General features: G+C 38.9%; 1 protein-coding gene across 2 annotated transcripts; it reads right to left on the reverse strand.

The window, feature by feature from the left end:
• Positions 1 to 115: 115 nt before the first annotated feature.
• LOC121389480 (polyamine-modulated factor 1-binding protein 1-like) lies at positions 116 to 24,864 on the reverse strand. Of its 2 annotated transcripts, none has more exons than XM_041521128.1 (9): positions 24,828 to 24,864; positions 22,646 to 22,744; positions 14,380 to 14,590; positions 12,327 to 12,428; positions 7,964 to 8,058; positions 6,702 to 6,813; positions 5,837 to 5,931; positions 1,353 to 1,857; positions 116 to 594 (listed from the first exon to the last, which is right to left on the reverse strand). In XM_041521128.1, exons 2-9 carry the CDS (start codon positions 22,742 to 22,744, stop codon positions 449 to 451), a joined length of 1,365 nt encoding a protein of 454 aa, XP_041377062.1. In that variant the 5' UTR covers positions 24,828 to 24,864; the 3' UTR covers positions 116 to 448. The 2 variants fall into 2 exon arrangements, with proteins under 2 accessions (XP_041377062.1, XP_041377063.1); XM_041521129.1 differs by lacking the exon at positions 24,828 to 24,864 and adding an exon at positions 24,684 to 24,713.
• Between the last annotated feature and the right edge of the window lie 973 nt (positions 24,865 to 25,837).

A 25,837-nucleotide genomic window follows, 5' to 3' on the forward strand; every position in this document is an offset into this window, starting at 1 on the left:
CCAATTAAGGTTCAAGTATACTGTCAAGTGGCTTAGCCACGACGCCATCGAGGCCGGTAGTGGATTTTAATATACCTTTAATCCCCTAATAACAGAAACAACAACAACACAAGGATTATGATGGTATTAAGTTGCATATTTATGAAAATAGAAAAAGAGAAATGTCATCAACTAATCAAAAAGAAAGTCTTTAATAAATTACTGCACAGCCAAAACTTATAATGATCGTATTGAAATCGTGATTTCGTTGCTATGGGTTAAATATATATATATATATATATATATATATATATATATATATATATTATTGCAACAAATGTTTCATAGAATTTATTATTTTGTTATTTAAATGTTTACTTATCAGACATAAATTTACAGTTCATAACATTTCAATAATGATAAAACAAGCCAAGCCAAACGTTCAACAAAGCCTAAAGGTAAAGAACTTTCAGTTTCTATGGCGACTTGTTGCTTGCTCAATGGTGCTGTGAGAACTTCCGGTTGCGTGTAATCCCGAGCTTTTTCTGAGCGCAGTGGCGCTCTCGGCGGCGGCGATGTGACTGGGCTGTCCGGCAATACGCGAACCAAGCTTGTCTGATAAAAATAAATGAAATGAAATGAAAAAATAAAATAAAATAAAATAAAATAAAATAAAATAAAATAAATAATAGTACTAAATAAATAAATAATAAATAGATGATGATAATAATGATAAAAATAAAATAGTGTAATTACTTATAATTATTTAAATTGCACTAATTAAAAAAACACCCAAATATATATATATATATATATATATATATATATAAACAAACAGATGAAGAAGATGATGATAAAAATAAATTACAGTGTAATTTTTTTTATAAATAAATAGAGAGATAAATAAATAAATACATGATGAAAACCCCCCACAAAAAAACTTGTAATTACTTATAATTATTTAAATTGCACTATCAATAAAATGAATTTAAAGGGACTGTCCTGAGTTTGTTGTCATTGTTAAAATACAAATAAATAAATAAATAAATAAATAAATAAACGGATGAATGGATGTTAGTGGACAACGTGTTAACAATGGCAACAAGGCACAGTCTAAATACATGTCATTGGAAGTGCAATTTAAATAAATAAAAGTATTTACTTTGTAGTTTATTCTTATGATCATCATCATAGTCATCATTATGATGATGATGATCATCGTCATCGTCATCATCATCATCATCGTCGTCATCAATCATCGTTATCATCATCATCATCATCATCATCATCAACAAAACACAAAATGTTTTTGTTTCTATGTTACATGTTGTAATAATTAATATAAATCGCCCAATAGCAATAATTATACTAACACGTAAGAATGGCGGACTCCATGTGACCGAGAGGGTACGACGACGGCGTTCGATTGGTCAGTTCGCAGCACTCGAGCTGCCCTCTGCTTCCGCCGTCTCCGTCAATCTCCCTATCTTCGCTGCCCTTGTATGTCCGCGGCCCGCCGCCGACCCCGTCGTCAAGATCGAGTCTCTTCAGGGCCTCCGCCGCCATCTCGACTTCGTCCTCCAGCTCCTGACTCACCATCTTGGGCAGGTCCGTGATCTTGCGGCAGCGGTGCAGGGTCTTGCCGCCGCTGTGCCACCTCCGAGTAACGTTCAACGCCGACAGAAGCTCCTCGGATTTCGCGGCAGTCAGGTTCAAACACGGGGTGGTGGTCCTCAGGCCGAACTCGCCGTCGTCGCAGCTCTCCCCCTGTAGCTGCTCGTTGAGCTTGTCCAGCCTCTTCATCCTGGCGGATTTCTGGGCTCCCAGAATCTTGAACGCCGTGGCGAGGTCCTTCAGTTCGATCTCGGCATCCTGGACCTGCGAGGGAAGTATATCACATATATAATGTTAAAGGGACATTCCTGAGTCTGTTTCATTGTAAGATGTTTCCGACTAATAAAATATTTCTACGATTAAACTTACATATTAAATATATTTTCTTGTTTAGAATATCAGTGTCTGTATATTCAATGTGTTTTCGGTCGTCTTAATATTTTTAAGAAGCCCAAACTGGATTTTGTCTTCAAATAATTTCGTACGTACGAAAAAATATTATTTTAGGAAATAAAATGAAATTTACCAAGTACAATTAGAACGATCAGAAACACGTTTAATATACAGCCACTAATATGTCATGCAGAAAAATATATTTGATATGTAATTACAGTCGTTAAAAGTCTCTGTTAGTCGATAACATCTGAAAAATTGAAGCAAACTCAGGAATGTCCCTTTAATGTCTGTTTTGATTAACGACACCACTAGATCACACTGATTTGTTAATCATCGGCTATTGGATGTCAAACATTTGGTAATTCTGATAGATAGTCTTTGAGAGAAACCAGCTACATGTTCCATTAGTAGCAAGGGATCTTTTATATACTGTGGAATTCTTATATTGATGTTGATCATCACTTTATTTGTTTGCATTTACCATAGTTTGACACCCAACAGCCGATGTATTTTAAGTGCTGGGGTGTCGTTAAACATTCATTCATTCATTCATTCATTCATTCATTCATTCATTCATTCATTCTTTCATTCATTCATTCATTCATTCATTCCTTTATATGCACAGACATCCCACAGATATTCCACAGACAGCGCACGGGCTGGAACGAGAAATAGCCCAATGGGTCCACCGACAGGGATCGATCCTTGACCCGCCTGCGCATCAGGCGAGTACTTTACCATTGGGCTACGTCCCGTCCCCGTTAAGGCGTAAATAAAGGTTGTGTTGTACCAAACAAAGAGAGTTCCGCGTTAAAGTAAAAGTAAAGTTTGTTTTATTTAACGACGCCACTAGAGCACATTGATTTTTTTTATCTTATCATCGGCTATTGGACGTCAAACATATGGTCATTCTGACACTGTTTTTTCAGAGGAAACCCGCTGTCGCCACATAGGCTACTCTTTTACGACAGGCAGCAAGGGATCTTTTATTTGCGCTTCCCACAGGCAGGATAGCACAAACCATGGCCTTTGTTGAACCAGTTATGGATCACTGGTCGGTGCACGTGGTTACACCTACCCACTGAGCCTTGCGGAGCATTCACTTCCGCGTTAAAGAGGCGCCGTCAAATGTTTATAGAGCAAAAGCAGCTACAGCAGCAGATATAGCAGACGATACAGAACTTGCTCTGTATTTTAACAGCACCAGACCCACTCTGATTAAAATTAGCTCTAGTGGTCTCACCAGTAGATCTAACAGCATTGCGTGAAATCCCATGTCCAGGTGACATTTCATTTATAAATAACAATTTAAATATCGACCAATTACACTTCGCCTTTTATAGCGTTATTCGGGAGCATACAAATTTTAAAAATATCGGACGAAACTATTTATGCAATAGGTGAACTTGTTGGTCTATTTCAATATTGAAAAACAGGGGGGGGGGAGTGCAGTAATAAACTCTGGATTGTATACTAGTATAAACAGATTTTATGGCTATACTATCACGGGTTTTTTTCCGTCTTGAAACGAATTTTATATAAAATTTTATATTGAAATTAGTTTCCGGCATAATTCATAATTCACCCGAATCATTTCGTATACCCTCGGCATAATCCCGAATGTTTTCAAATTCTTTTCAAATCACTGGCATGATTTTGCAAGTAAGGTTTTGATTGGTCGAATGAAAGGTCAACTGAACATGAGCTCCAACGGGCTGCTGTTAGATCCACATGTAATAGTAATTAACCAGTGGAGCTAATTTTAATTAGAATGCACCAGACCCAGTCCCAACTTCGATGTGTTTTGGTCCTAAGAGTCTAAACTGAGCCAACTAATAAGAGGTGAGAATGTTGGTATCAGAGTGATATCACACGTGCAAGATATCAATTTAAAGATGTCCGATTGATTGTTCCACTGTTCCACTGTCCCACTGTGAAGACCCAGACGACAAAGCAACACCGTCCAATGACATGAACACTATGCAAACTGCTAATACGCTGTAAATAAGGTTTATTTGGAATATATAAATATCTAAATTTCTTTTATTTAATGACAATGTATGGAAGAGAATACTACTCACATATCCGTTACCGGCCTCGGTGGTGTCGTACTTAAGCCATCGGACATATGGCTGGTAGGTACAGGGTTCGCAGCCCGATACCGGCTCCCACCCAGAGAGAGTTTTAACGACCCAATGGGTAGGTGTAAGACCACTATACCCTCTTATTTCTCACTAACAACTAACCACTAACAACTAACCCACTGTCCTGGACAGACAGCCCAGATAACTGAGGTGTGTGCCCAGGACAGCGTCCTTGAACCTTATTTGAATATAAGCACGAAAATAAGTTGAAATGAAACATATCTGTTAGATACCCTTTATCTGTTTTAAAATCGTATCGAACTTGCTTTCTCTTGTTGGATTTTTTTTGTTCTCAAATAACTCGCAAAATAAAAGATATCTTAATGATTACACTTGCAAATTTCTCCATATCTGCTCATGCGACAAGATGCATTACATGTTGACATTGCATAAGTGCAACTACAGCCGGACTGTTTTTAATACACCTTGCAATTACAACGGATACCACGTTGCCCATTAATCGTAGGAAACCAGACCATCACCATTGCACGGGTGACACCAGAACGTGTATGGTAGCTAATCAGACCGATTACCTCGAGTCCCATAACTCTGATACAATTGGGAGGCTTTGCGGTTTGGAATCATGGTGTGAAATGTCAATTTGGCAGGTCGGGTCGTCGCATTGATTTGCTTAACGCTGTTGTTGTTGTTTTGTTGTTGTGACGTGTGTTTGTTTTTCTGAAAAGAACTGGCCCCGTGCTTATAAAACGTTTTCGAGTCCAGACTCAAAATCTAATGACGTCATTCGCATGCAATTTGTATGGCGTTGTCATGACATTTTACTGTCTCAGTCTCTATTAGAGTCTCGAGACTCTAAATATTTAATAAGCACCAGACCAGATACAGAGTGCAGCAGGGATCGAACTTAACGACAGCACCGACAGCAATTGCAGTAGGTGAGAGCCTTCACCGATGGCACTTTTTTTTTCTTCTTTTTTTTTTTTTTTTTTTTTTTTTTCATAATATAGACTGGATGCGGCGTTCTAGCGGTGCGATTGTTGTGTCTGCGGCGTACGGTGCGATTGTTGTGTCTGCGGCTTGCGGTGCAACTGTTGCTTCTGCGGCTTGCGGTGCGATTGTTGCGTCTGCGGCTTGCGGTGCGCCTGTTGCGTCTGCGGCTTGCGGTGCGATTGTTGCGGCTGCAGCTTGCGGTGCGACTGTTGCGCCTGCGGTTTGCGGTGCGCCTGTTGCGTCTGCGGCTTGCGGTGCGCCTGTTGCGTCTGCGGCTTGCGGTGCGCTGCATTCATTTTAGCAGACGCACGCATCCAGTCTAGACGCTCTCATTGTAACCAATGTATTTCGATTTTATTTTTTTATAGCTCCGCGTCCACTCTTTATGAGCCTTCAGAATTAAAATTTGGTTTGTATATTTGTTGCAAAAGTTACTGGTTTAAAATTGGTGTTGGCAAGCCGGAGGTGAGTATTTTGCCAACAGCAAAACTATTTAAAATTCTTGAGTTCAAGCCCTGTGAGTGGTTAATTCCAGGGGCGTGTGCTGGGTGGGTTTTTTTTTTTTTTTTTTTTTTTTTTTTTTTTTTTTTTTTTTTTTTTTTGGTGTGGAGGGGAGGGTAGAAACTCCCCTCTGCTCAAGCAAATTTTCTTTTGTTTTTTCAATACATTTGCCAGAGTAGCATATTATCTCAACCCCACAATACACTCTCGGTAAAATTCCTGCACACGCGCCTGACTTCTGAGGTGGTTACCTTTGCTCTGAGGCTGCGGTTTTTCTGCAGTAATGCGATGAAGTCTACAGCGTCTTGTGCTAGACGTAGCTGTACCAGACTCCCGTTCTTGTTTTCTAATGAAACAAAATCATGTGGACCGTGTACGTATGATAAAAACAACAACCGATAAAACCATTAATATTTTCAAAAAATCGTATCTCTGCACAAGGCAGAGTCAAACGCATGTTTCGTTTTACAATATCATGAGAGAGAGAGAGAGAGAGAGAGAGAGAGAGAGAGAGAGAGAGAGAGAGAGAGAGAGAGAGAGAGAGAGAGAGAGAGAGAGAGAGAGAGAGAGAGAGAGGGAGGGAGAGGGAGAGACCGAGAGAGATTCAGTTTTTGTTTTCGGGGAGATGGAGCATACCTAAAATAAGAAAGATGTAAAACTATAATTTAAAATGCTTTCTTTTCTGATTATTTGAATTTATTAGGGGTTAAATTGTTTTTTCTACTATGATCATGTGTGCGAGTGTGTGTATATGTGTGTATGTGTGTGTGTGTGTGTGAGAGAGAGAGAGAGAGAGAGAGAGAGAGAGAGAGAGAGAGAGAGAGAGAGAGAGAGAGAGAGAGCGACAGAGAGAGAGAGAGAGAGAGAGGAGAGAGAGAGAGAGAGACAGACAGACAGACAGACAGACAGACAGAAAGAGAGAGAGAGTGTGTGTGTGTATGTGTGTGTGTGTGCGTGCGTATGTATTTGTTTGTATATGTGTGTACATGCGTGTGTTCATACGTGCGTGCGTGCTTCTACCATGCAAAGTGAAAACATATTTCATTTTAATACTGCGAAAATTGTACCTAATATCAGGTTGATGAAATGATCGCCTAACAGTGATTACACAAGTACCTGCCATCCACTGTTTAATTCGATTTTCCTTAATCTTTTCCAGGCTGTGTAGCTCTGCGATCAGTGGAGCTCTCTCCTTCCTGTACGTCTTTAGGTCCTTCTTTAAAGCATCCTGTACAAAACACGTGAATGTAGCAATCAACCTCAGGTAGGAAAAAGGTATATTTGTTACACCAATAATTATATATTTGATCTAGTTAAGATGAGGTGGGGTGGAACTTTCCAGTATCGTTACGCACGCACGCACGTACACACGCACACACACACGCACGCACGCACGCACGCACGCACGCACGCACGCACACACACACACAATATATAATACAGAGCTTCTAGAATTTTTACAAAATCCACTAGCCATGGAATCGGTGATTTTAAAAATTTACTGGCCACGATTAAAAATTCACTAGCCCTAATTTACTTAATACAAGTTTATTATTGTAATAATCAGAGATATATGTTACCTGAAGAGGGAGATAGAGATTAAAAACACTAAGATTGGAGTGGAGGGTGGGTGGGTGGGTGGTGGTGCAGTGTTTTCAGGATATTAATATTTACAAAATAGACTTAAGTGCAGCATTTTATAACTTTTTTTCACCAGCCATCGGGCATGGCAATAGTAGTTATTTACTAGCCCCACATTGAATATCACTAGCCATGCATGCATTCAGGGGTGCAGAAATGGAAAATCTTTAACTAGCCCGCCGAACCAGAACCAACTAAATTTTACTAGCCCGTCAAAATTTCGACTAGTCCGCCAGTCTCTATAGAACAATATATTATTAACAATATATAATATACAGTGTCTTCACTTCAAATGAACTATAATTATAGTTATAATGACAAAACAGTATTAATAGCATTTGGTAAGTAATCAATACCATGTGTCAACGAAAGTCAAAAAGACAAGACAGACCATCGGGCTGGTAGCTGCATTTTTTAAATCGTCCGTAAGAATGATTACTCGCATTTCGAGAGCGGGCGAGTACTTTCTGCAACTCTGGTGCATACATACATACATACATTACATTACATACATTACATACATTACATACATTACATACATACATACATACATACATACATATTTGTACGGACACGCACATACATAGTCAAACTTCGTTATCTCGATGCTGGAGGGTCCAAAGCAAAATGCTCGAGATACTGGTGGTTCGAGATAAAAATAATAGTTCTATTATTTGATTGAAATCTGGCCACGCACTGGCCAGCAATCTGTCTACAGCACAATCAAGTTATCTCACCAGTGCTCGGAACGTGTTGAATCTTTCATTCTCCAGACGTCGGTTGGCCAGTTCAAGATCGTCTTTCAGTCTGTTGAGCATCTCGGCATTCTCCTCTATAACACGAACAATAATATAAAGTTAGAGAGTGAGAGTGAGAGAGAGAGAGAGAGAGAGAGAGAGAGAGAGAGAGAGAGAGAGAGAGAGGAAGAGAGAGAGAGAGAGAGAGAGAGAGAGAGAGAGAGGGAGTGAGAGGAGAGAGAGGAGGGGGAGGGGGAGACAGGAGAGGGAGAGAGGGAGAGAGAGGATAGAGGAGGAGATGAGACAGGAGAAAAAAGAAGGAGAGACGAGAAGAGAAAGACACACACAGAGACAGAGAGAGACACCACAGAGACAGAGAGCGACGACACAGGCAGACACACAGACAGAGAGAGAGAGAGAGAGAGAGAGAGAGAGAGGAGAGAGAGAGAGAGAGAGAGAGGAGAGAGAGAGAGAGTTAAACTCTGTTTGTTTAACGACACTACTAGAGCACATTTGTTTATTAACCACTGACTATCGGATCTCGACACAGTCTTAGAGACGAAGGAAGGAAATGTTTTATTTAACGACGCACTCAAAACATTTTATTTACGGTTATATGGCGTCGGACATATGGTTAAGGACCACACAGCTATTGAGAGAGGAAACCCGCTGTCGCCACTTCATAGGCTACTCTTTTCGATTAGCAGCCAGGGATCTTTTATATGCACTATCCCACAGACAGGATAGCACATACCACGACCTTTGATATACCGCATCGGGCGTGCGTTATACCACTGGGCTACGTCCCGCCCCAAAACACAAACAATAATATAAAGTTAATTTTGTTTAACGACACCACTAGAGCACACTGATTTATTAATCATCGGCTATTGGACGTCGAGGGTGGGGGTAGGGGTGTGATTTGAGTGGCGTATCTGAACCTTGAGATGATAGGGACACGTTGATTCGTTTTTGGATTGGATTGTGGCCTCGAAATAAAGCGCTATAACGACAACCCGTAGTGCCAAATTATAACACAAAATGTAAATAAGCGTTGTGCCTAAAACGAAATGTTTACTTATGAGTTCAGACTTTCAATCAACCAGTCAATCAACTGGTTTAAAGTGTTTACATCCAGTTAAAGTTTAAACACGCTCGTTGTGGGTACAAACTCTGATATCGCCAACTGGTTGCGTTAAGAACGATAAAAATATCGTTACAAAATTTTAATAATAAAAACAACATAAATTTACTTTCTACAAAAAAAAATTCGCAAATTTATATTACAACTACTTTCGATTTTTTTAATAATAAAATGAGTTACCAAAAGCAAGAATATACATATATATATATATATATATATATATATATATATATATATATATATATATATATATATATACATTTTTAAAAATATTTACTTTCCCAGATATATATATATACTGATAAAGTCAGGTTTGGGGCACTGAAATCATTATCCTACAATAGATACATAAATATAAAGTGCATTCAATAAAATTACTATTTAATTGAAACAGTCAAATTTGGAGCACAAAATTAATGACAGAATAATATATAATAAAAGAGAATTTAAACAGCTAGACAGAGAGAAAAAAAGAGAAAAATCCATATTTCCAAATATAGAAAACAAACGTTATAGGCTTTTAGGTTACAAAAAACAAAAAAACCCCACCCTAGTATGTGTCTTATATTGGAGTTATTTTTAACTATTAAGGCTAAGTAAGCAAACTTAGTTTTTCGAGGCGAACTCACAACGAAGCGATACAAACTTTCCGAGGTTGTTCAACAGAAATATACCAGGAAGTAAAACACTGGTATTAGGTTTAGAACTTATACATGATTATGTTTTAATGGCCCACTATGACGTGTGTGTCTGGGCCGTTTCCTACGAATTATAGTTAGTTGATTAATAATACTATTTTATTAAAGGGACATTCCTGAGTTTGCTGCATTGTAAGATGTTTTCGACTAATAAAATATTTCTACGATTAAACTTACATATTAAATATATTTTCTTGTTTAGAATATCAATGTCTGTATTCAATGTGTTTCTGGTCGTCTTAATATTTGTAAGAAGCCCAAATTGGATTTTGTCTTCAAATAATTTCGTACGTACGAAAACCCCCCAAATATTTTAAGAAATAAACTAAAATTTAACCTAGAACGATATTAGAACGATCAGAAACATGTTTAATATACAGCCACTAATATTTTATGCAGAAATATATATTTGATATGTAACTGTAATCGTTAAAAAAGTCTGTGTTAGTCGATAACATCTTAAAAATTGCAGCAAACTCAGGAATGTCCCTTTTATGGTTGTTTTGCCTTGTTATAGGTCAAAAGTCTGTTGTATTGGCCCTCTGTATTGGCCTTATTGTTCATTAAGAAACAAGCAGTCGGAGAAAACATACACACCCCTCTACCGGGGCCCATCGTATTTTTGTGTCTCCTAAATTCAAGGGTCATAACGGTTAAAAATGGATAATTCTCCATGAAAATCAAACTTGATCTGTAACAGTACATGATACTGCCGTAAACCAAATTTCAGCTCCGTATCTGGAGGCAGTGCGAAATAAAGTATGGAAAACTATTTATCGGACAGACAGATAAACGGACAGACAGACAGACCGACGTTCAGAAGGACGGATATGAAACTTATAGTCTCCTTCGGTTGGATTGAAGCGTTAACATCGTCCCTCCAAGTCCATAATAATACTAACCATTCTGAAATTTGATTTTAGCTCAGGGTCTCACTACCAGGGCTTCATAAAATCCACTAGCCATGGGATCAATTTTACTAAATAATAGTAATAATCAGATATGTAACTTAAAGAGGGAGATAGAGCTTAAAAACACTAACATTGGGGGGTTGGAGTGGGTGCAGGATATTTATATTTACAAAATAGACTTAACTGCAACATTTGACTTTTTTTCACTAGCCGTCGGGCATGACAATAGTAGTTATTTACTAGCCCAACATTAAATATCACTATTCATGGAAGTGGGGCTACCATAATCTAGAAACCCTGCACTATACAGTTCACTTCCGGGTGAGAGTTCATTCATCACGGTCCACTATAGTTCCTACTTGTAACACATGTTGTGGTTCACATATTTACTAATAGGAATTGGGGGAAGAATTAAAACAATATGTATGTTTAATGGTAAACCTTCTAGCTGTATTTTGCCGCCCATGTTATTTTGTAATAATATGCATTGGCTTTTTGGGACATGGGTGTATAGCGCAAGACACAGCCGGTAGGAATCGGTTAATGAACCATCTCTTCGAACCGGTACTACAGCCAGATGCGGTCATATAGCAAACAAATGAGACGGAAATGCTCTCAATTTTGAAGTGAAAATAAATGCTTACATAATGTATGTTCGCAATGGTGCCAACGAGAACCCGTTCTACTGGCAATCTTCATTTGAAGTTGTGCAATTTAACATGGGTTTCAATGGCAGATGACATCTATGTAGTGAGACCTTATCTTTGATTCCTGCTAGACATATGGCCAGATAATAACACTAACCATTCTGAAATTTGATTCTAGCCGTATCTCTGACATTGGCATCTGATTCCTGCTTGACAAGGCTCAATAATAATACTAACCATTCTGAAATTTGATTCTAGCCTTATCCCTGATACTAACATCTGATTCCTGCTCGACAAGGCTCGATAATAATACTAACCATTCTGAAATTTGATTCTAGCCTTATCCCTGATACTGATATCTGATTCCTGCTCGACAAGACTCGATAATAATAATAATACTAACCATTCTGACATTTGATTCTATCCTTATCTCTGACACTGGCATCTGATTCCTGCTCGACAAGGCTCGATAATAATACTAACCATTCTGAAATTTGATTCTAGCCTTATCTCTGACACTGTCATCTGATTCCTGCTCGACAAGGCTCGATAATAATACTAACCAATCTGAAATTTGATTCTAACCTTATTTCGGACACTGACATCTGATTCCTGCCCGGCACGGCCCGATAATAACACTAACCATTCTGAAATTTGATTCTAGCCTTATCTCTGACACTGACATCTGATTTCAGCTCCGCCATGCGCGATAATAATACTAACCATTCTGAAATTTGATTCTATCCTTATCTCGGACACTGGCATTTGATTCCTGCCTGGGAAGATCCGATAATAATACTAACCATTCTGATATTTGATTCTAGCCTTATCCCTGATACTGACATCTGATTCCTGGTTGGCAAGTCCCGATAATAATACTAACAATTCTGAAATTTGATTCTAGCCTTATCTCTGACACTGGCATCTGATTTCAGCTCCGCCATGCGCGATAATAATACTAACCATTCTGAAATTTGATTCTAGCCTTATCTCTGACACTGGCATCCGATTCCTGCTTGGCAAGGCCCGATTTTTCGTGCATGCAATAATCAGCGAAAAGGTCCTCTATAATAGAAATACGCAAAGCATTTAGTCATTTGTAAGGTACGCACGACAATAGTTACAAAGTTAAAGTTTGTTTTGTTTAACGACACCACTAAAGCTCATTGATTAATCAATCAATGACTATTTGATGTCAAACATTTGGTAATTCGGACACTTAGTCAACAGAGGAAACCCGCTACATTTCCCCTAATGCAGCAATGTATCTTTTATATACAAATTTACACAGATAGGAAAGCACATATCACGCCTATGACCAGTTGTGGTGCACTGGTTGGATTGAGAACAAAAACCCATCAGTTGAATGGATCCAGCGAGGTGGTTCGATCCTGCGACGTAAGCACCTCAAGCGAGCACTCATCCAACTGAGCATTTAGCTAAATCCAGGTCCCGACACGACAATAGATGCATGGCACATGACAACTGATGCAGGGTCGTTATATTTCAAATCCTTCTTATATATATCCTTCTTATACTCGTATGATCATAAAATTCTAACCGATTGTGTAATCGTCAATTGATCGGTCGGTGCCAACCGATTATAACCGATGGTCGATGATGAAATCCCAACCGATTCCCAACACACTAACACCAACGTAACCCATATAAATACACACGAGGACTGTTATTTCACATACCCTTCATTTGCTGCAGCTGTTTATACTTCATGCCCATTTCTTCTATTTACCAACCGATTCCCAACACACTAACACCAACGTAACCCATATAAATACACACGAGGTCTGTTATTTCACATACCCTTCATTTGCTGCAGCTGTTTATACTTCATACCCATTTCTTCTATTTACCAACCGATTCCCAACACTAACACCAACATAACCCATATAAATACACACGAGGTCTGTTATTTCACATACCCTTCATTTGCTGCAGCTGTTTATACTTCATGCCCATTTATTCTATTTACCAACCGATTCCCAACACACTAACACCAACGTAACCCATATAAATACACACGAGGTCTGTTATTTCACATACCCTTCATTTGCTGCAGCTGTTTATACTTCATGCCCATTTCTTCTATTTACCAACCGATTCCCAACACACTAACACCAACGTAACCCATATAAATACACACGAGGTCTGTTATTTCACATACCCTTCATTTGCTGCAGCTGTTTATACTTCATGCCCATTTCTTCTATTTACCAACCGATTCCCAACACACTAACACCAACGTAACCCATATAAATACACACGAGGTCTGTTATTTCACATACCCTTCATTTGCTGCAGCTGTTTATACTTCATACCCATTTCTTCTATTTACCAACCGATTCCCAACACACTAACACCAACGTAACCCATATAAATACACACGAGGTCTGTTATTTCACATACCCTTCATTTGCTGCAGCTGTTTATACTTCATGCCCATTTCTTCTATTTCCCAACCGATTCCGAACACTAACACCAACATAACCCATATGAATACACACGAGGTCTGTTATTTCACATACCCTGCATTTGCTGCAGCTGTTTATACTTCATGCCCATTTCTTCTATTTACCAACCGATTCCGAACACTAACACCAACATAACCCATATGAATACACACGAGGTCTGTTATTTCACATACCCTGCATTTGCTGCAGCTGTTTATACTTCATGCCCATTTCTTCTATTTACCAACCGATTCCCAACACACTAACACCAACGTAACCCATATAAATACACACGAGATCTGTTATTTCACATACCCTTCATTTGCTGCAGCTGTTTATACTTCATGCCCATTTCTTCTATTTACCAACCGATTCCCAACACACTAACACCAACGTAACCCATATGAATACACACGAGGTCTGTTATTTCACATACCCTGAATTTGCTGCAGTTGTTTATACTTCATGCCCATTTCTTCTATTTCTCAACCGATTCCCAATACACTAACACCAACATAACCCACACACGAGGGCTGTTTTTCACATACCCTGCATTTGCTGCAGTTGTTTATACTTCGCGCCCATTTCTTCTATTTCTTTCTTGTTTGCGTCAAGCTCCTTTTCGAAGTCCTTGACCAAGCTGATGACCTTCTGTTCGACTTCATCGGGAGGTTTCTGATCGCTGGTGTGAGACCCTGTTTTCTTATGTGTCGACTTCTTAGCGTCACGCTGCTGTTCTAAGAACTCCTTCAGTTTGGACTGAAATACAACCCAGATACAAATGTCAGGCTGCTGTTCTAAGAACGCCTTCAGTTTGGACTGAAATACAACCCAGATACAAATATCATGCTGCTTTTCTAAGAATGACTTCAGTTTGGACTGAAATACAGCCCAGATACAAATATCATGTTCATGTTCTAAGAACAACTTCAATTTAGACTGAAATACAACCCAAATACATACTGTCATGCTACTTCTCTGAGAACGCCTTCAGTTTGGACTGAAATACAACCCAGATACAAATGTCATGCTACTTTCCTAAGAACGCCTTCAGTTTTGGACTGAAATACAACCCAGATACAAATGTCATTCTACTTCTAAGAAAGCCTTCAGTTTTGGACTGAAATACAACCCAAATACATACTCTCATGCTACTTCTCTGAGAACGGTTTCAGTTTTGGACTGAAATACAACCCAAATACATACTCTCATGCTACTTCTCTGAGAACGGTTTCAGTTTTGGACTGAAATACAACCCAGATACAAATGTCATTCTACTTTTCTAAGAACGCCTTCAGTTTTGGACTGAAATACAACCCAGATACAAATAGCATGCTGCTTTTCTAACAACGCCTTCAGTTTTGGACTGAAATACAACCCAGATACAAATATCATGCTACTTTTATAAGAACGCCTTCAGTTTGGACTGAAATACAACCCAGATACAACTGTCACGCTACTTTTCTAAGAACGCCTTCAGTTTGGACTGAAATACAACCCAGATACAAATATCATGCTGCTTTTCTAAGAATGACTTCAGTTTGGACTAAAATACAACCCAGATACAAATATCATGCTGCTTTTCTAAGAACGCCTTCAGTTTTGGACTGAAATACAGCCCAGATACAAATGGCATGCTGCTTTTCTAAGAACGCCTTCAGTTTGGACTGAAATACAACCCAGATACAAATGTAACGCTGCTGTTATACAGACGACTTCAGTTTGGACTGAAATACAACCCAGATACAAATGTCATTCTACTTTTCTAAGAACGCTTTCAGTTTTGGACTGAAATACAACATAGATATAAATGTCATGCTACTTCTCTACAAACGCCTTCAGTTTGGATGGAAATACAACCCAGATACAGATTGGCATATTGAACGTTACAAACTCAGCCAATATTTTAATTTTAAATACTTGTGGAGGTGGGGTAGGGTTTCAGGCGAGGATCCAGATGTGTGGACCCACCCTGCTCATGACAAAATTTATTTCCACTTATTTTAATGTGCATTAATCACTAATATAATATTTCCATTAACCGTGTTACTTTCAGTCAATAGCACATTTGATATCCAATCCCGCATTACATCTCTTTATTATATAAGGACTTTACTTATACAAGTAGTGCATTAAATTTAGCCTGCAATACTAAGTGTTCCATCATTTCTTTATCCCAATATACGTGTACCTGTATTTTGATGACCACTGTATCTGGGCCCGTGCTTATAAAACTTAAAGTCTAGACTTTAACGCAATGCTATTTGAATGGCGTTGCCATGACGTTAAAGTCTGGACTTTATTAAAGTCTAGACTTTAAGGTTTATAAGCACGGGGCCTGGTCTTTAAATAAAATTTATATTCGTTTTCCATGTATCACATGCTGTTAGGTTCATATCAGATGACAATAAGTGGTTTTTGGTGAACATTTAATTTACAATCAGTTATCAAAACGTCCGAATAGAACACCATCGGTGGTTAACAAACATTTCTTTGAAACTTTATTAGGATTCACCCAGGCTGTCAAATCACAATATATGCGGAATAATTGTGCAATGGGTATTTATAATGACAAGATGACAACATGAGTTCTTTGTAGTATATATATCATATACACACACACTTCAAAAAGCTATACACGTTTTTGAATGAAAGAAAGAAAGACATGTTTTATTTAACGACGCACTCAACACATTTTATTTACGGTTATATGGCGTCGGACATATGGTTAAGGACCACACATATATTGAGAGAGGAAACGTCATGGGTTACTCTTTTCAATTAGTAGCAAGGGATCTTTTTGAATGAAGCAGCAGCAAGTATACTACATAATACGAATTATATAATTCAACATAAATAAATAAATAAAAATAAATAAATAAATAAATAAATAAATAAATTAATTAATTAATAGATTTACGACAAATAAAGGGTTTTATATACGTTCTTAATCAAATTTAAAACTGTACATAATTTCCTAAAATAACATGTATTAAAATCAAAGATACAAATACGTAGTTTACGACAGATAAATGTTTTAAACCATATCATTAATCAATTTGATAAATATAAAACGTTATTTATGCTTGATACATTTTTTTGAGTTAAATAGCTGTGTTTGGTTTAATTTAAAAGTATAGAGAATGATACAGGCGTACCCTTTGGAAAGGAAGGAAGGAAATGTTTTATTTAACGACGCACTCAACACATTTTATTTACGGTTATATGGCGTCGGACATATGGTTAAGGACCACACAGATACTGAGAGAGGAAACCCGCTGTCGCCACTTCATGGGCTACTCTTTTCGATTAGCAGCAAGGGATCTTTTATATGCACCATCCCACAGACAGGATAACACATACCACAGCCTTTGACATGCCAGTCGTGGTGCACTGGCTGGAGCGAGAAATAGCCCAAATGGGCCCACCGACGGGGATCGATCACAGGCCGATCGCGCATCAAGCGAAAGCTTTACCACTGGGCTACGACCCGTCCCCCGTTGGAGAGGTTGTCAAATGTGTCTAAACGAGCGAATGGAAATAAATCGATATACCGAATAGCTCGACAAAGTTTGATTTTGTTTTACGACATCACTAGAGCACATATTTGGTAATTCTGACATATAGTCTTAGAGAGGAAAACCGCTACATTTTTCCATTAGTAGCAAGGGTTCATCATTTTGTTTAACGACACCACTAGAACACATTGATTTATTAATCATTGGCTATTGCATGCCAAACATTTGGTCATTCTGACATATATAGTCTTAGAGAGGATACGGCTACTTTTTTCCATTAATAGTACTATCCTACAGACAGGATAGCACATACCATAGCCTTTGATATACTAATCGTAGTGCACTGGCCGGATCGAGAAATAGCCCACATAGACTGGAATCGATCCTACACCGACAGCACACCATGAATGAATGAATGAATGAATGTTTAACGACACCCCAGCACGAAAAATACATCGGCTATTGGGTGTCAAACTATGTTAATGCAAACAAATAAGGTGATGATCAACATCAATATAAAAACCAGGTCTAAAGATATTCTAATAACGGTAGTGTTATATAGCTCGATAATATTTATCAGTCTGAGTTGCTACATTGCAGCCATTGCAAGCTATATTTTGTTTCACATTTTGATTTTATATTTCTATAGTGATTTTGTTTGAAACATTTGATTAATTTTTTTTAAATGTAACTTATATCCGTTGCAAAAAAAAAAAAAAAAAAAAAAAAAAATTTTATATATATATATATATATATACACACACTTGTATAAGTTAATCTTTGTTGATATTATTGAAATATGCAAAAAGACATTGCAACGGTAAAAATATTGATTTGTCAGTAACATGATCAGTAGTCACACAAGAATAACTTACAAAAACTAATATCTCTTCAAGTATCTTATAAGATATTGTTTTTAAACAGAATATGAAAACCTACAAACAGAATTAAAGTGTAGCGGGATATATAGGTTGTGAAATATCACCAGTAATGTTAAACCTAAGATACACCAACGAAATCTCGGAGATTTTCTTTCGGAAACCTCGTTTTCGAGACCTTTTTTCATGATGACGAATCGTCAAAATCCTCAGTTTCCGATCAGCAGTGTTAAAGGGGCTCTCACATATCAGCCGGCGTCCGCGCAATTTTTCTAATCGCAGGAGTCGCCGGGGGATTTAGAGCCCGTGGATGAATCGGGCGATTTTCATGTCTGCGACGTGTGCCCTCACATATTAGACGGGGCCCGGGCAGTGGATACCATGCGGCCACCAGGGCGTCGGCTGGATGCCGCTAGATAATCTGGCGGGCGCCGGCTGATCAAACAACAGGTCGGTAGGCGTCGTGGCGGTGCCCGGCCGGGCGACTGGCGGTTGATGTCGGGATTCCCCCCGGCGTCCGCGCCTCGAGTATATAAATTATAGATGCGTTGTATAAACGTATGGGGGCCGTTTGGGGGGGGGGGGGGGGGCGGTCAAGACCAGCGGGGCGCCCGGCCGATGTTGTACAAATCGCCCGGGATCCGCGAGGGGGCCGTGAGGCTATGTCATGTCATGTCATAGGGTTTTGCGTGCACATTCAGAACAAGCTGTTGTAGCGCACGCCTGTCGTGGGCACAAGAGCCGGCCTTGGCCGGCTCCTCCGCCCATGACATGAAAGGTGGGGGGAGGGGAGAGGAGGGACCGCCTGCACTGGCAGGTGCAAGGAAGCACCAGCAGCCCGATCAAATCGGTAGCAGGCGGGTGGGGGTGGTGGTGGTGGTGCTATGGAATTTGAATGGAGCAGTTAAATGCCAAAGAGAAAAGGGTGCGCAATTTTGATCGAGGGAATTTGGCGCTATTTTGAACGGTCGGTCGAAAGGTAAATGACCGAGCTAATATAGGTTTTGATATTAGTGAATCGAGAGTAGCTCGTTAATTTTATACCTCTACGATGCTGTGGTGTCTCCCTAAGTTGCCCATAGGGCCCTTACAAAGGGCCTGACCGCTTCGTGAGGCTATCGTAGGGTGGCCAAAACCAAGGCGCCCGGCGGATTTTTTTCCGAATAATTTTCGTCAAAATCTTCAGGCGGCCGCCAGATCACCGATCTAAAAATCGCAGCGGAGCCCGTAGAAATCGGGCAGCGTCCGGCCGGACGCCTCGCCCTTTTTGGCCTGTTTTAGGAGTCGCGCGGGCGCCGCGACCGATATGTGAGGGCCGCTTTAGTCTGAGAAAGAAGTCTCAGAAACAAAATACCATTTTTTTTTTTTTATAACAATCAGAATACTGGTTCCCACAGGGAGGATAGCACAAACCATGGCCTTTGTTGAACCAGTTATGGATCACTGGTCGGTGCAAGTGGTTTACACCTACCCACTGAACCTTGCGGAGCACTCACTCGGGGTTTGGAGTCGGCATCTGGATTAAAAATCCCATGCCTCGACTGGGATCCGAACCCAGTACCTACCAGCCTGTAGATCGATGGCCTAACCACGACACCACCGAGGCCGGTAGGTCAAAGTATGAGTGCTAATATCTGTGTACTGCAGCAAAGGAACGTCATAACCGAGTGTCTTGAAACAATAATAATTAAGAGATGGTAAATTGATTCTGATTTTTCGGAATGGAATTTGAATAATCATCCGCATCATTATTGAAGTAAAGCTCTTCAAGGGCCGTACCTAGATCAAAATAACAGGGTGGGAAGTAAATAAATAACCAAGGTACAATAATATAGGGTCTTTTCAAGCTAGACTAAAAGGATTTATCGGTAGAAGTAGAGGCTCTTGTCCCTTCTTTATACGCTAGATATAACCATATTTTCCATTAAAGTACTTTTGGCAGTGTGCATGCCCCCTAAAATGGCTTCCAAATTTGGCCATGGAGGGGATGTTTTTCCACGTCATTTTCTCAGTTGTCAAGTTACAGAAAGTCTACCATCACTTTTTTGTCTACTCGCATAATATATTTTAAGAATATGAAGAGCGAGTAAGGCCACGTTACATGCACATGGGGAGCCCACAGACACTGGAATGACGGAACGCATACAATTTGCTTTAATTTAGAGTGACAGACTCTGGTTTTTAAACACTACGACGTATTCTTCACTATTGAAGCCGTTTTTAATAATTTAAATTAGAACTATTTACATTTTATTATTTAGAATATCCATTTTCGTACACCTGAAGTGGTTTTGGTTATTCAGGGTTTTATAATACCGTACTCGAAAATACATTTTTCATAATTCTAAAAACGCACGTTCGTCTGAGAAGTAATGGTTATCGAGACAAGCTCTAAGTCTATTTTTAGACGGTATTTGCCCGTTTAAACAACAACACAAACATTAGTTTCTCTCTGATATAACCGTATCCACATGTGTGTTGCAGGTTTGTAGATTGACTAAACGTAGTGTTCATTTTCACGGCCTGAAACTAGGATCTGCTCCTTTAAGACAATATTACATTTTGTCTTGTCATTATTGGATGTTAGTGACCCAAATCTTATAAGATCGAGTTAATCTGATCATTACGAACATTTTGATACGAAACATGACCTCGTGATCTCAAGTTTGCTATTCAGATCCCAGCAATAGGCTTCTTTCAGGAAGCCACGTAAATTTTGTATAGTGTTAAAAGTAGGTCAAATTTTCACTGTGACCTTTTCATGATGTATAGGTCAAGTTTTCACTGTGACCTACATTGAATTGAATAGGTTTCCCTCTAGATTTTTATTTAGGATGGTCTGAAGTTTAAAAGATATCAAGAGACCTTTCACGGCGGAAAGTGTCCGGATTTCTATCCGAGTAATGATGTTTCTGATACGGAACCTCGCAAAATCATTTTGAATGTATCGTGGAAAGTCTCGGTAAATTTGTTTCTGAAAGGGGGCGGGACGTAGCCCAGTGATAAAGCGTTCGCTTGATGCGCGGTCTGTCTAGGATCGGTCCCCGTCGGTGGACCCATTGTACTATTTCTCCTTCCAGCCAGTGCACCTCGACTGGTATATCAAAGGCCGTTGTATGTACAACCCTATCTGTGGGATGGTGCATATAAAAGAACCTTTGCTGCTAATCAAAAAGAATAGCCCATGAAGTGACGACAGCGGGTTTCCTCTATCTGTGTGGTCCTTAACCATATGTCTGACACCATATAACCGTAAATAAAATATGTTGAGTGCGTCGTTAAATAAAACGTGTCTATTTTTCTTTGTTTCTGAAAGAAAATCTCTGTTCGTGGGCAACCATTACTGAACACCCGTTAGGGTATTTTTTGGTCACCGTGCATTCATTAACCTTGAGACAATGTTATACATGACATATATAATTGTCTTTATAAATAGAATCATCTAAGACATTAATGTAATAATTTCCCTTATCTAATTTACTTCAGTATGGTCAAAATCAACAGGTATACTAGATCATCACATGAAGTTAAAGTTAGTTTTGTTTACCGGCACCACTGGAACACATTGATTTTTTTAATCATCGGTTATTGAATGTCAAACATTTGGTATTTTTTACATATAATCTTAGAAATGAAACCCGCTACATTTTTTTACATTAGTAGCAAGGGATCTTTTATATGCACCATCCCACAGACAGGATAGCAATAACCACGGCCTTTGATATACCAGTCGTGGTGCACGACTATTATATCAAAGACTGTGGTATATACTATCCTGTCTGTGGGACGATGCACATAAAAGATCCCTTGCTACTTATAGAAAAATGTAGCGGGTTTTTTCTCTCTAATGTTTGACATCCAATAACCGATGATTAACAAATCTATTTGCTCTAGAGGTGTCGTTAAACAAAAACAAACATTAAACTTTAAATACCAAAGTCTAAACGTATTCAAAGTTAGAATTATTTTTAATACGCGGAGGTGCCCCTTTGTTCTGCTGACATGTTTGTAAATACTGCGTTGTATTCATACGCTAGTAAAGCGGCCTAATTAAATATTAGGTGGTTCTCCATGATTAATCACCTAGGATTTAAGGTAACTGGCCAGTCAAAATCAAGTATTTTCCAAAGTCATGACAGAATGCGAAATAACTGGACATCTAGTTGCCCGAGCGAGAAATCGGTAGTCAAAAGACTCCGGGCTACCGCTAAGGTCGAATCCTGCGTATCTAATAAGAGTGACGCAAAGCTATACAATTTGAAGGGAAAAAAATCAATCACATTGCTGTTTTTTCTGATTGGTTTCTCCTGAATATTTTTTATCTTGCTTCTTTTTTTTTCTTCTAAAAACATTGACTTTGGACATAGACATTTCTGATTTATATGTAGTATATACATGTAATTTTGAAATACTATTACCTTAAGTTTTTCAAAATCTGTTTCCAGTGACAGATCATCTTCGGTAATTTCATTTATATTTTCTGGCTGATTTTTCACTTCGACTGAAGATGTACTCATCTGAAATAATGCGACAAAAAAACCCCTCAAACCTTTATTACACATAACTTGTCACTATGATTTGTACGAAAGACTGTTTTAAAAGGCCGTAACCTAATTATATTCTACATTAAAAAAAAAAAAAAAAAAAAAAAAAAAAAAAATATATATATATATATATATATATATATAAATAAATAAATAAATAAATAAAAAAAAAAAAAAAAAAAAATGAAAAAAAAAAATGAAATAATATAAAATAATAAAAACATAAAAAACATCTGGACGATATCGCTCTAAAGCAAATCCATCAAGATATGATCAATAAACTTAATGACTAAAAGTTAAAAGTTAAACTTTGTTTTGTTTTTTGACTCCACTAGAGCACATTGATTAATTAATAAACGGCTACTGGGTGTTAAAACTTTGATAATTCTTCAGAACAATTAAACCGCCGCTTTTTCAAAAAATTTTTTATTGAAGTGCCCTTTTCAGGAAGTGGGTCCATGTGCGGTATTGCCCTTTGTGACCTCCCTAAACTATTTGTTGGGTCTGTCTTTGTGCCACATTGTAACAAACATGATTGATAATGTCGTGTATGTTTGGTTGTCACTCCGATCATTAAACTAGTTATATCCAGTTTGGGTGGAAAACGTTATTATGCCTTTAGTTAAGTTATAATTAAGTTGATTCGAGCATTGTTGTAATTATAATTTGTATAATTTGTATTTTATTTAACACACACAAACACACACACACACACACACGCACGCACGCACACGCACGCACGCACGCACGCACGCACGCTCGCACGCACGCACGCACGCTCGCTCGCACACTCATACGTAGACCAGTGGTAAAGCGCTCGCCTGATCCACGGTCGGTCTGGGATCGATCCCCGTTGGTATGGGCTATTTCTCGTTCCAGCCAGTGCATGAAAGTTTGGTTTGTTTAACGATACCATTAGAGTACATTGATAAATTTAACCGGCCTCGGTGGCGTCGTGGTTAGGCCATCGGTCTACAGGCTGGTAGGTACTCAAAGGGTAGGTGTAAACCACTTGCACCGACCAGTGATCCATAACTGGTTCAACAAAGGCCATGGTTTGTGCTATCCTGCCTGTGGGAAGCACAAATAAAAGATCCCTTGCTGCTAATCGGAAAGAGTAGCCCATGTAGTGGCGACAGTGGGTTTCCTTTCAAAATCTGTGTGGTCCTTAACCATATGTCTGACGCCATATAACCGTAAATAAAATGTGTTGAGTGCGTCGTTAAATAAAACATTTCTTTCTTTTTTTTCTTTGATAAATTAATCAACGGCAATTGGATGTCAAACATTTGGTAATTCTGACACATAGTCATCAGAGGAAACCCGCTATTTTCTTAATGCAGAAAGCGATTTTTTATATGCACTTTCCCGCAAACAGGAAAGCACATACCACAGCCTTTGTCCAGATGTGGAGAACTTGTTGGAACGAGAAAAAAACACAATCAGTTTAATGGATCCACCTAGGTGGTTCGATCCTGCGACGCAAGCACCTCAAACAATCACTGAACCCACTAAGCTAAATCCCGCCCGCAGTATATTAAAGGCCGTAGCATATGCTATCCTGTTTGTGAGATGATGCATATAAAAAGATCCCTTGCTACTAATAGAAAAAAAAGTAGCGGGTTTCGTCTCTAAGACTATATGTCAAAATTACCACGTTTGACATCCAGTGAATAAATTAGTGCTCCAGTGGTATCGTTAAACAAAACAAATTTTAACTTTGTCTGATCACTTGTTTTCTTCTCGTAAAATACAGTCTTGCCCACTGAAGCAATCTCTTCCAACACACACTATGTTTGCTATAAGGAACGTTCACAACCATTAACATGTTTATGAGCATACACACCGTATCCTTATGGAATGATAATTAATGCCATAAAAAGAAGAAAGAAAAAATATATTCCTCACATACTCAACATTTGTTAATGTATATTTTAGGAGGGTGTTGGTACCATAACTAGTATGGTTTGTACACTGTTGCTACTGTAACTTTCATCGGCCCTAAATCTTTTGGAGGCTGTTGTATTTTTACCTACAGATAACTGTTGTAGCTTACCTTGATGCGTCATGGAATAACAATGACATTACGTCACAAACAGCAACGCCATCATGTCATAATGGTTGTTAGGCAGTGAAATGTCGCTGTACCGACGGTACGTATTGAAAACGCCATACATAAGTTAAAGTTTGTTTTTGTTTAAAGACACCACTAGAGTACATTGATTTATTAATCATCGGCTATTGGATGTCAAACATTTAGCAATTTTGACATATAGTCTTAGAGAAGAAACCCGCCACATTTTGTTTCCATTAGTAGCAAGGAATCTTTTATATGCACCATCCCACAAACAGGATAGCACATACCACGGCCTTTGATATACCAGTCGTGGTGCACTGGCTGAAACGAGAAATAAGCTCAGTGACATAGAGTCTTAGATAGGAAACCCGGCACATTTATCAATTAGTGGCAAGGGATCAGTGCTTTGGAGATTATTAAAGCTGCCAAACTGCGCAACAAACTCTTTCATCTTTATGAGACCCCCGGCAGTTTCGGACTGTCAAGAGATCTCGATTTCATTGTCAGCATTGGAGTTCCGCCACACTAATCTATCTATTTCTAACGACCGAAAGAAACCCCCGATTGTGCTGAAATTGTTTGAAACCTTAGCATAGCCGCGTTTTGTCTGCTTCTTAAGTACACGGAATCTCAAGAGACTGATACAACCGAAGGGAAAAGTATTTTAAATCCTTGTTCTTTAAAAATAACACGATTAATTTGCAGTCATGTAAACAAGGATGATATCAGTTTAAGGTCAGAGTGACCCAGAGAAGAAGAAGAAACAAAATAAACCGCAAAGAATTTGAGTTGTTTTGTTAAAAACATCAACATTTGGTTTTCTTATTTATGTATTGTAGGAGGCGGGACGTAGTTCAGTGGACCGTCCTCGGTGGCGTCGTGGTTAGGCCATCGGTCTACAGGCTGGTAGGTACTGGGTTCGGATCCCAGTCGAGGCATGGGATCTTTAATCCAGATACCGACTCCAAACCCTGAGTGAGTGCTCCGCA

Source organism: Gigantopelta aegis, chromosome 14, assembly GCF_016097555.1.
Source record: "Gigantopelta aegis isolate Gae_Host chromosome 14, Gae_host_genome, whole genome shotgun sequence".
Taxonomy (NCBI): domain Eukaryota; kingdom Metazoa; phylum Mollusca; class Gastropoda; order Neomphalida; family Peltospiridae; genus Gigantopelta; species Gigantopelta aegis.

Coding starts and splice junctions, on each gene's coding strand:
- LOC121389480 (XM_041521128.1), bottom strand. CDS start 22,744: ATGAGTACATCTTCAGTCGAAGTGAAAAATCAGCCAGAAAATATAAAT. Junction 14,591..22,645: donor CAGATTTTGAAAAACTTAAG/GTAATAGTATTT, acceptor GTTGTATTTCAG/TCCAAACTGAAGGAGTTCTT. Junction 1,858..5,836: donor ACCGCAGCCTCAGAGCAAAG/GTAACCACCTCA, acceptor CTTCCCTCGCAG/GTCCAGGATGCCGAGATCGA.